The 12291-nt window shown below is 42.6% G+C and overlaps 1 protein-coding gene across 1 annotated transcript in view; it reads right to left on the bottom strand.

Annotated features, from left to right (window-relative positions):
* ELK3 (ETS transcription factor ELK3) overlaps positions 1-12291 on the bottom strand; it is a 31244-nt gene that overhangs the window by 8472 nt on the left and 10481 nt on the right. The window contains exon 2 of the mRNA XM_042816288.1: positions 4848-5056. Coding sequence (XP_042672222.1) covers positions 4848-5054 — 207 coding nt within the window. The 5' untranslated portion in view covers positions 5055-5056. The remainder of the gene's footprint in view (positions 1-4847; positions 5057-12291) is intronic.

Here is a 12291-nt window from a genome sequence, read left to right as displayed (position 1 = left end):
ATATTTTCAGAAGGTCTCTGAGTGCAGCTCCTCTGTCTCCATATGCCTGCAGCAAGCCTACTTAATGACGGCTGCAGATGAAAAGGATTCAAGTGTAGGCCCCTTGAGCACTTTGCAGGCTTCTCTCAAATGAAGAGCCCCAGGAAATCTCCATCAGCATTTAAGAGAAGATAAGGACACAAATTAATTAACTGCCTCTCAAATGACGCTGTCACTTCAAGCATTTTTTGATGAACGACTGATGTGAAGGTTAAGAAGCAGCTTATTTTTACATCACTTTGGTGATCTGTCAGAATTACTCTGAGCTGCAGAAGATGGTTCCAACCAGGGAGGACAGCGACAGGCACCATGACAAGCAGGGCTCAGTTTCAAAGAGCAAAGGAGGTTTCCTGATACTGACTGCTTCTGCAGGCAGAATAGGCCTCTCAGTGGCAGGCCAGTGAGTGTATGCGCTCCTCCAGCCCCTTTGTGCCGTTGGTTGGATTTTCTAGGTATCCTACCTGGCATCACACCGCTCTTTGAAGGCTCCGATGCCAGCTGGGTGCTGCTGCCTGATGGCTGCACTGCCCCCACCAGTGTGCTGGGAGCTCAGGCATATCTGCACCACAGCGTTTCAGGCACTGCCCACAGCACTCCAAAGACCAGTTCGGAGGTCTCATCTTTCCATGAATAAAACTCAAGACTTCAACAAAAGCAGAATAATAATTTCTGCTCTCACTTTATATCCTGAAATTTTGGAAGCAGACCAAGCAATGGACCTTTTCCCAAGAGAATTGTTCCACACTGCCACACACACTTGGGCATTAAATACCAGAACTGGTAACCAGGGTATGGGGTCTGACGTGTTCTTACAGGCAGGGAGGGAGGGCTGAGGGCACCTCAGAAGCCTCTGAGTACCTGAGAAGCACTGTCCCCTCTGCTGCAGCAAGCACAAACAAGAACGCATGTTATTTATGTACTACACATTGTGCTGCCTTCTATATCTAAAAAGAGGGCAGCCATTAACTGAAGTTAAAATGATTTATTCTGTCTTTAGAAGACAGACTGAATAGCAGTCGCTGAGTAAAGCCTGAGGGCACATGCTCTTCAGAGAGGACTCAAAAATATTGAATAGTTGCTTGTTGCAATGGTATACGATTGTGTAATTAAAGCAGCATAACTCATGCAAACATTATGCAGGGAACTATGACTTCTGCATTGCCTAACTTCTGAAGACGTGACTTCCACAACTCTAACATCCTATTAATGTGGATATCTGGATGCAGTTCCCTGGATTTGTCCCTCAAAACTTTTATCACATGGTGTCATCTTGAAATATTCAGTGGGAACTTTAGCAGTCTGGAAACCTCTATAGAGAATCCCAAAAAGTATCCATCATTTCAGTTATCAGCAAAAAAAAAAAAAAGCAACTGGGCAACTTCAACAATAATAAAAGTACTAATCCTTCTTAAATTGGGATTTTGTTTCTACACACCAAGAAAAAGTACTCTGCTTGGGAACCGAACATGCTCGATTGTAGGTTGTGCAGGATTCCTTCCCTTAGTGCTATTCGTCATCTGTGTATTGCTCTGTTAAGGCAACACAGGAAATGCATTAAACACAAAGAGTGAAGGGAAATTTGGGTAACAAATGAAGCAGGAAATGGAAAGTCTTCAGATTATCTACAAACCTTTAGCAACCAGAATCTCAGCAGCAAACGGAGACATGCCACACCATACATTTCCTGGGGTGTTTTATATGTGAATTTAACATAAACCCAGCCATCAGCCTCAACAGCACATCATCTGCTTCAAAGCCAAGCTAAGGAACTTGCCCTAATTGTGTTATTTTTCTCCAGCACTGGAATTAATTTACTTCTAACTTCAGATGAATCAGATGATGAATTTTAACAAGCGAGCGTTCCCCCCAGGCACAATGGCAGAGCTTATAAACCCCCACTTATCCAGTGATCAGCTTTTATTTCTCCACAGTGAATAATTTCAAAGACAAACTCACTTGGTGTCAGCCACATACAGCAGCAGAGGGTGGCCCAAGAAAGGAAGGCCCAGCCCATGGGCCACCATCACCTCTCAAAGATCAATGCACTTGCCTCAAACTCACATGCTGCCACATCATTGGAGTTCAAGGTGGAGAAGACCCTGTAGATACACAAGGCCATAATATATGGAGAAAGAAGAGCTTATCCTTCTCTCCACCAAGGAGCTATGAACTCCACTGGGCTGCAGAACTGAGAAAAATGGCCCAAATCCCTGTGCTACACCTAGACAAAATTAGCAAATGGAGGAGAGCACATAGGTCAAGAAAGCAGCACTAAGAACAGTGAGCAACAACCATACCATGCTGAAGACCATACAGCCACTTCTCTGGCAGATGGCGAGTAGTGGAGACAGTAGAGATGACAAAGGTGTGTGCATGAAGGGGGTGGCAGCGAGCAAGCAACCAGAAACAGAACAAGGAGAAAGGGAGGCTCAAGTAAAGAGCCACTACATTCCTTTGATTTGAAGAGATCAGAGAGATCTTAGAGGACAAGTGCTACAAATATCTTGTCCCCTATTTTCAAGCAGTGCCTGCTCAGTCAATAATGGTGTATTTGTACTTTGCATGTGCTGCTCATCCACCAGCAGGCTCTCTGTCCCCACTGATCCCAGTTAAGTTTATAATTGGAGAGGCCGGAGTTAAATAGTGAAGCGAATTTCCCCATGCTGAGCAGAAGCCTTTTTAGCACTTTGTGAAGGGGAATTCATCATAGCAGCTGCTTGGAACAGCCACTGCGGTGTCCTGAATCCCTTTGTGCCTTCTAAGCCAGGCCACCTTTGAAAGATGTTAAGTGGAAAAATCTGACTTCTGGCAGACAGAATACTAAAAACATTTTACTGTAATACTTAGAGCTCTAAATCTGCATCTAAAAAATTCCTACAGTTTCATACAGTCTTTCAAATTCCAACGTGAGGAACAAAAAGGCTGGTCAGAAAATTGCACAAAGTTAATTTGCAATCAACATGGGTTTTGGTTGCTGTGCTGGACTGGCTGCCCAGTCACACTGTGCCTCCAAGATTTAGTGCACTACAAATAATGCATGAGAAAAGTATTCTGAGTTCAGTCCTGCAGCATCAAGCTCCCCTACCATGTGCAGGTAGCACACATGCCATAACTGTGTTGAGCATCAGTTTTACTCACCATATAATCTCTGTAATTCTGTCTTTTTATTACCCTGCCACATCTCAGACTGCCTTCAAACATCTTTCTGTTGCAGCAATCTAACACAAATTCTGCTTATTCCCTGTTCTCATCTTTGCATTCTGTTGCCACCATGCTGCTGTCAAAGAGTAAGACCAAGGACTAAACATCCAAGTGAAGGATGGTTTCAAGAGAGTGAGAGTCATCTTACCAACTCCCACTATTCTGCACAAGTTTGATTTTCACACGTGCCAGCCAACAGTACCCTCTACTGACTTCTTCTAGATTACAAGCATGGTCACAACCCCTGAAAATCAGAAGCAAGCTGGTTGATCTAAATCCTTCCAGATTAGTATGGTCAAGTTTTTCTTCCAGATTTCAGTTTTTTAAAAATAGGTTGAAAATGGACGTGCCTACACCACCCATCTGTCACCAGCTTCTGAGAGGGGCAAATAAACACAGCTTGCCAGTTACAAGGTTGCTGCAGGAACAATGCTGACTCCTTAGGGTCTGATTAGTTCTATCAAACCTCCACAGATGTATTTCTGAGCCTTTTTGTCAGCATGAAGAAGGGGCAAAATTCAACAGGTTTTGCAAGGGCAAATAAATTAGACAATAAAGCATACACCCCGTTATTTTGAGTTCAGATATCCTGAAGATAAATTCACAAGTCAGAGTAAATCTAACATCCTACTGCAAGCATAGTCTTCAACTGTAATGAGCTCAGCATGAAACTGCTACCTGACACATATGCCCTGCTCTGACACCCACCATCTGATCGGTTGCTTGTCTTTCTGTTTGCTACTCTTACTCTGCACTTTCATCCAGTTAAACACCACATCACTGCTCATTCACATATATTAATGCTAATTAAATAACAACAACATGTAAGATTGACTACTGCGGAAGCTAATGTGGATTGTGTCCTAAAATAATATAGTGGAAAAATTCCCAACCCTTGGAAATGCTTAGCATTAACAACTGATGAGCTACAGAGAGATTCTTGCAAGGTAATGCTGCTCTGTCAAAATATTTCTAAATGTTTTTCAACGCTGTGTTCCCAGATTAACATTATTATGATCCAATACAATTATAAAAAAGAAAATCTACTACAAAGCTCAAGCAAGTTAAAGCACAGGCCAACAGCATCCAGGTTCTGAAAGTTGTGTCCCACAAAAACTTTGAAAACTCATGCCACCCTCTATGCTGTTGGGTTGTCTGTGTGTTCTTTCCTTGCTCTAGCATAGGGGGTACCTGCTGGCATAGCTGCCAGTACCTGCTGCACTGGAGCATCACTGCTTTCTACCACCTCCCTGCATTCTGAAGATCCTGTGCAGGCTGCAATAATCAAACAGCTCTCTGTTATCAACAGTTATTTTATTATTGGCAAAAGCTACAGAAAATACCAGGTAGCCAAACACAGAAGCATACGAAAGCATCAGTAAGTGTAAGCCTAAATCAAAACCTTGCCCCACCCCTGCCCCTGGAAATGGGCATGCACTGCTTTCCTGTCCTTCTTAGCTGCCTTCTTACCTCCACAATTGCCTCTGGAAGTAGTGTCTGCTGTAAAAACTAATTGGGAGAACTTTAAAAAGTGTCCACAACAGGGTTGAAATGTTAAACGGTAGTGTTTCTACTTTCTTAGTCTGCATGAGAAGAACAAAATTTACCTTGTCATAATAGTATCTGAGCGCTCGGCTCAGCTTGTCATAGTTCATATTAGTTTTGTTTTTTCTGAGTCCCCACAGCTTAGCCACTTCTTCTGCCTTGAGTAGCTTGAATTCGCCATCATTAGACGTCCAGCAAATCAGGTGCTCATGTTTCTGGTCTAGCAGCAACTGCAAAAGGAACTGCCACAGTGTGATTGCACTCTCCATACCTACAAGGGACAAAGGAGAGCAACGGTGTGAAAAACATCTGGGAGCAGGTGTTTCAGCCAACACTCAGTTCAGTGATAAGCTCTGGGTAAGAATCATCTGACATAATTTAGCAAAGGAAACCACACTGTTCACAACCAAACTTCCGTAAGACCAGCAAGTCTCAAACTCCCGTTTCAGTATTTTTTGCACAGCTATAAAAATACAGCAAATACTCAGCAAAGCATTGCCCACTTAGTTTAGATGGTACAGGGTCATCTTCAGTCAAGGTCTACACCATAGTGCATGCAGCTACCTTTGAAAGGAATGTACAACAAACAAACAAACAAACAGAACAGATTTTATATAACCCATGCTGGAAGCAACTGCAAAACTGCTACTTACTGTCATGACAGGTATACTAAACTTGGATGTTCCCCCATCCAAGAAGAACAGAAAGATGAGGAAAAAATGGAGAAGTTCCTTTGTTTTGAGGACCAGAAACCACACTTCCCCTTCCCACCACAGCCTACCTTCCCTATTTCATACAGCCTTTATACCTTTTGCTTGTTGCAGTGCCTCAAATGGTTCTTGCTGTTCCTGTCAGCCAATTTAAACAGCTCTAAAGCTACAACCTATTCTGCAGGCATGATGAAAGTTTTTTTCAGGCACTGCAAGAGAAGAATGAATGTAAGAATAAATAAATCCTAGTTCAGCACAGGCACATATACAACTGAACCTGAGCCTCTTGGCACTGAAGACAACTTATTATTGCAATAAAGATATAGCTGCAACTGGCCTTTTGAACTACAGAGCTAGAAAATATTTCCCCTCACTTTCAACAACACTGGCAGCCTCAGCACATTTAATACTATCTTAAATCATTTTTTCTTGGCCGCTTCTGACTTTTAATTCGGATATGTGGGGGGTGCTGATTCTCCTCCTCTACTCTGCCATCATAAGGCCCTACTGGGAACACTGTTCAGCTCTGGGGCTTGCAGCATGTGGAGGACATGGACTTGTTCGAGTGGGTCCAGAGGAAAGCAATAAGGATGATCAGAGGGCTGGAGTACCCCCATGAACACAGGCTAAAAGAGTTGGGGTTGCTCAGCCTGAAGCATAGAAAACTCCAAGGAGACCTCACTGTGGCCTTCCAGTACCTAAAGAGCCTACAGCAAAGCTGGAGAGGGACTCTTTATCAGAGAGCAGTGATAGCACAAGGAGTAACAGTTTTAAACAGAAAAAGGACAGGTTCTGATCAAGTATAAGGACGAAGTTCTTAACTATAAGGGTGGTGAGGCACTGGAACGTCGTAGATTCCCCATCCCTGGAGGTTCTCAAGGCCAGGGTGGATGGGACCTTGGTGGGAGGTGTCCTTGCTCATAGCAGAGGACTGGAACCAGATGATATTTAAGGTCCCTTCCAACCACTCTATGACTCTACATTATCTCTAACTAATGCAGATTCAGAGATGCCAGCACTACTGGGTCAATTCACGCCACTGTGAATGGGGTCAGTTATTACTTAACTTTGTGTAACAACAGACATTTTTGTCTTTATCGAAACAAACTCTTGATTTTTAATCTCCCTGTTCATTTTGGCTCCCAGTATATTACCCTCATATATCAGGATCCCTGCCTCACCTTGCCTTTGGTGTGCTGACCACCAGAGGGCAGGAGACCTCCAGCTATCCCTGCAGGCAGCAGTGCAGCAGGGGACTGCTTTCCCTCTTCAGTCTGCCCCAGAGCTACAGAAACCCTTTATTTCTCTTGCTAACTCACTAGATGCTGCTGTATGCTTGTCTTCACCACGCACTAGTTGAAAAGGAAAATAAATGACATACACTTCACTTGGTAAAAACAAGGTAAAGATACTCGAAAAGGTCGCAGTGTTGCAGAAAAACAGAATTTGGAGTTTTGCTCCAAACAATTTCCACTGGCCAAACAAGGTTTTGCAGAATTAATTATGGTGCTACTATCTTTACAAAAGCCTCATTTCTCTACATGACTGAGAATGCAGTGGGAATGACAGAAGGACAAACACCTACAACAGCCAGCTGCGTAACACAACTTCACAGCACCTTCACAAGATAGCAAAGCCTCACAGGGCTGTTAGGTATTCTTGAAACAAAACTGCCTCTTATGGCTGCTTTGGCACTTTCAAAGGGTTTACATTTGCTTTGTTGAATTATTTTTATCACTTCATAGCCAGGGTAAGGCAAGAAAGATATATTCAGCTAGAATTCAGCTAGAAATATACCTGGAAGTTACATATTTGCTTTACAACCTTTAGTATTAAGTTCTTCTAAATTACACCATCTGTGCAAGTGTTAAGTGCATCCTTTATAGATCATTCATCTCTAATGTCATAATTATTAAAGTGGCCCTATTCATCTGGCACACACATACATTATAAAGCTTTAAATATTAATGAAAAATATGTATATTACCATACATGGTAGGTATATGCAGACACATGACTCTAAAACGATCAGTTTCTATACACTATATATTATACAGAGATACTTGCATCATTTCAGCTCGAATCATACTGCCTTACTTGAACAAGAAATCATAAACAGAACTTTTTTTTTTTTTTTTTACTCCAGAAAATTGTTAGTAGTGGTAAATAACTTCCTTTAAATTTTTTTTAAAATGCTTACAAGTGTCCTAGGCTACAGACTCGTGTAAGTAATGTCACAGAATGGAAGGGGATGGTAGGGACCTCTGGAGATCATCAACCACCCCACTGAAGCAAGTTCCCTACAATACTTTACACATGAAAGCATCCAGGCAGATCTTTAGTATCTCCAGAGATGGAGCCTCCACAACCTCTCTGGGCAGTCTGTTCCAGCGCTCGGTCACCCTCACTGGAAAGAGGCTCTTCCTGAGCATCATATGGAACTTCCCATGTACCAGCTTGTGTCCATCATCCCTTGTCCTGTCGCTGGCCACTGCTGAAAAGAGCCTGCCCAGGCTTTTTTGCTACTGAGGAAATTAAAGATGGGAGAGTTATACAATCACCAACAGCTCCACCTCCATGACATTACTCAAAACAGTCCTCAGAGATGCGATCCTTCCCTTCCAGACTATTAATCACATCTTCTTTCGGATGATCAGCAATCACGTCTCTTCAGAGAGTTCAGGTGGCACTGATCTCACAGTAAAGCATACTTTGCTGCAGATTCTCTCATCCCCACTCACCTCTGGCTAAGAAGGTAACCTCACTGGGTAACCTACAGCTAACACTGCACTACACTTACCATTATGAGCCTATTTTTCGATGCTTATCACCTCTCCAAATGTAAACAGTTTTGGATTCCTCTGTATTCACCAAGTGTGGGCCTGAGGGTGACTCAGCTGTGGGCGGATCAGCACAAGGCTGTGTGAGCAGAACCTCCTACACAGGCACCCACTCAGTGCTACCATCCTGGTAACAAAGGAGAGGCTTCTTCCAATGAGCAACATCTATAAAAGGTGACTGCAACCATTGTTAAAGGAAAAGATGGGTCCTGATCAGTTCTTTAACCACCTGGGAAGCATGCATGACCTCTGGGGGCAATCCAGGTGCTGGATCCAGGGCATCAATTTAGTCAGCTCCTCACCAACCTGTTTGCCTTATCTTCTGCCCAGTGAAAGGTGTGAGTCAGGTCTCCATGCTTATGGCTCTGAATAGACTTCATACAGAACCTGTACACCTAAAAATTTGGTATCTGTGTGCATAATTGGTACCTGTGTAAGTCTGCTCTTGGATACAAGCCAAGCTTGTGCATACTGAAATGAGATTAAAAGAGCTCAGTGCAGCAATGCACTCCAACCCCTGTCTGCTACAGAGTTCCTATGTAAAGCTTCCCATATTGCTCACAAGCTTACAGCAACTATATATGCATAATTACTGCATGAAGCAAATCAGGTAAATTACATTTTCAGATGATCATTACTCATATGCCCCTTTTCTTCCAAGCATCCAACTTGATGCCATCAGTTCTGAAGTGCTGAGCACTGAATATTCCCAGCTGTAACCACCTTAAATGGAAACTCTGTGGTCTGCATAAATGATGATGTAAAACCTGAAGTATTATGACAAAAGAGGCTTTGGCATTTCAAATGAACTACCTTCTAGGTGGTAAACTGGTGTTAATGTTGGTGCCCTGCTTTCATTCCCTAAAACAATTTGTGGGGGATTAATAAAAACTCTCATCCTCTTCTTCAAATGGTCCAAAATTCTTGATTTCCAATCAGCTCAACCACAATATGAAACTCGCCTTTCTTTCTGGGCACCATTTTTGGGTTTCACAAATTATTCATTCTCCTCCTAGGAGGACAACATGGCCCCACAGTGCACGTGCACCCGATTTGAGTGGTGGATTAGTAGAATTATCTGAAAGAAGCATTACAGGCCATGTAATTTAACCACTAAGCTATTATAAATTGTCACTGGGAAGAATCAGAAATCATCAGAAAACTTTGTGTATCATTTATATATTTTTTACTTCTTTTGAACTTCTACTGATTGAAAAGGAATCCACTATTTCTCCTTAATATGCATAATGCATATAGGAATGTGGTCACTTCCTATGAGGCATTTATTTCATATTTCATTCAACTATTAGTATTGAAATGTAACAATAAATAATCCTCTTACTTCTGTGCTCTGTACAGGATTTGAATGCTGGGCAAAAAATAATACACAGAATTATACACTGAGTTTACATGGGCTAAAAGAAAAATAGTTTTTAAAAAGCAGTTACTTAGTGGTGTTCATTTATGGTACAGAATGAAACAGGCAACCTATGGAACAGAAACATACATTCTGTGCCACGGAAAGACTAACCTCATATAGACAACAGAGTCAGAATTTATTTCTTCATGTTATTTTTACCGTGGTTTTGCAACTTTGCTCTTTTTTGAATATTTACACAGTGAATTTGAGGCTCAGGAAACAAAATCTGCTGGACTTGTAATAGTATGGTAATTTTACTTTGTCATCCATTTCACTATCACTGATGCAAACAAAATCAGAGGCTGAGCTGAAATGAATTACACTTGGAAGTGCATACAACGTCCAAAGGATGTTTCAGGTCTGAAAATCCATTTCTCAGGCAACGGTGACAGCCAACCATGTTAACACCCTGTCTGCATTCCTAAGGTGCGTGCTTTCCAATGTACCCCTGTACGAATCCTACCGACCGCACGGCCAGTGTGACACAACGTGAGCTCCGCGTGTCAGATGTTACGTTCAGGACCGGTGTGTGAAGAAGGCAACTGAGATACCTGTGCTGCCAACACTGCCCCTATTTGTTTCAAACAAACTCATCAGTTTCCTGACTGATATGCATGAACTTGGAGCAGCAACAAAGTCAGCACTGAAAGGCCTCCCTGAAGGGCAGGCATCCACAGGGCATCCTACCCAAGATCTCATTTTCCTACACAGTGATAGATGGGAGCGAGGGAAGCCAAAGCCTGCCTCTCTGCTCAGTGTAAGGAGACCGGCTTCTACCAGTACCAGCAAGAATGGTGACAACTTTAAGTCACACTAGAAATGGTTCAGACATACAAAAGAAATGTGTGTGCTGATGGGCTGCGTTGCTACTTCCTGACCATGACAATATACATCAAATTCTATGGGATAAGATGTCAGTAAGGTGGCATTAAGGCTTCAAAAATAAGTCATTTATCTACTGGGAAAAAGTTAAACAAATATGCAAGCCGTCTTCAGGCATCAGAAAACCAGGAGGCTCAGAGACAAAGCTAGCTAAAGAAGGAGTTCCCTATCAGATTAATGACATGAACAGTGAGATAAGCAGAACGCTCTTTGAAGCATTAAGTTTTGTAAGACTATTGCATAAGAAAAGCTAGATGAAGGCAAGGAAGCCACAAAGCAGCCCTGTAGCGTTATGGATGCCTGCACAGTTCCTCAGCTTCCACATGAAGAAAGAGCACGTTACAGCTGCACACTCGTCCTTCACTCCCCCCAGACATGCCAGGCCTCCTAACTGAAATCCTTTATCCCCACTCAACATTTAGCTCCTCTGCGGCCTAACAGACATTCTGCTGATCCTGGACAATCTATACAAACAAGCTCTGAAGCCTAAAACCAGAGATCATTCCAAGCATGAGGATCATAACCAGCTCCTTGGGACTTCAGAGGGCTTGCAGAATACACCTGGTGCTCCAAGCCATAAAGCAGGGCACGGCACTTGGGGTAGAGGGGGGATGGATGGGTGGGAGAGGGGGCAAGGGGAGCCTGGGGGCAGAAAAAATTCAGTTGGGGATCAATTAAATGAGGAAGGTGTCAGCCAGCATTATGCACTTTAGGTAGTCACAGAGAGCTGGTGATCAGACGTGTATGTGAAAAGGATTAAGACGCAGACTCAGGGCACGGAAATGAATGTCACTTGATGTCTGAAAAACACAGCCTTTTCCTTCTGCAGCCAAAGCAGCTGTGGAAGATCCAGCTCCTTTTCTTACACTCGGCCATAGCAGGCACACACCTCCATTTACACTGCTCTCACAGGGAAGTCAGTGCTCCTGCAAGCACGCAGCATTTCTCCATAACAAATGCCGAATTTTTCATTCTCAACCAGTCCAGGAAACGCGTGTATATTTTTTGTGCATCCATTTACTGCTTTTGTACCCTAATTCTGGTGAGCAGAACATTTTTTGGAGCAGTGCGACGTGGGGCATTGTTAGGTTCTCATTCACGTTCGCATTCAGCTTCCTTTATTTCTGCAGGTTGCAGCCAGGAAACTGGAAAATGGGCCACAGGAAACCTGGCCTCCTACATCTGTCCCAGTTTGTAATAGCAGCTCTGGTTTTATTTTTCTAACTGTCTCAGGTTCGTTTTAACCCTTGAGAGGACTGCAACAACATGTGAAAGAACATGCCCACTCTCTTTTTCAATTTCTAATTCTCAGTATTAGAAATTGAGATGTTGCTAATCTATTCTCATTTTTAAAATGTGGTAATGCTTATAAGCAGTTAAGTGAGTTTTAAAAAACTTCATTAGAAATTACAAAATAATTCAATTCCGCAAGGGCTCATATCAAAGACGAAATAATGTGTTTAGGGAATAAAACCACTGAGTAAGGCCACCTCTAGCTGCTTCAGCCATATATATTTTACACACTGCTCTACGATTAATATTTGTATGGAAGTCTGAACTCCTTACAAATGCTCTACGCTGACTTTTTCCCTTTACGTTTTAGTTTTAAAAAAAAAAAAAAAGAGAAGAGAAGAGAAGAGAAGAGAAGAGAAGA

This window comes from Centrocercus urophasianus, unplaced genomic scaffold (genome assembly GCF_019232065.1).
Source record: "Centrocercus urophasianus isolate 14NV4802_14NV808 unplaced genomic scaffold, USGS_Curo_1.0 seq_15, whole genome shotgun sequence".
Taxonomy (NCBI): Eukaryota; Metazoa; Chordata; class Aves; order Galliformes; family Phasianidae; genus Centrocercus; species Centrocercus urophasianus.
The sequence above is the reverse complement of the archived record's forward strand: the minus strand, read 5'-3'. Positions and strand labels throughout refer to the sequence as shown.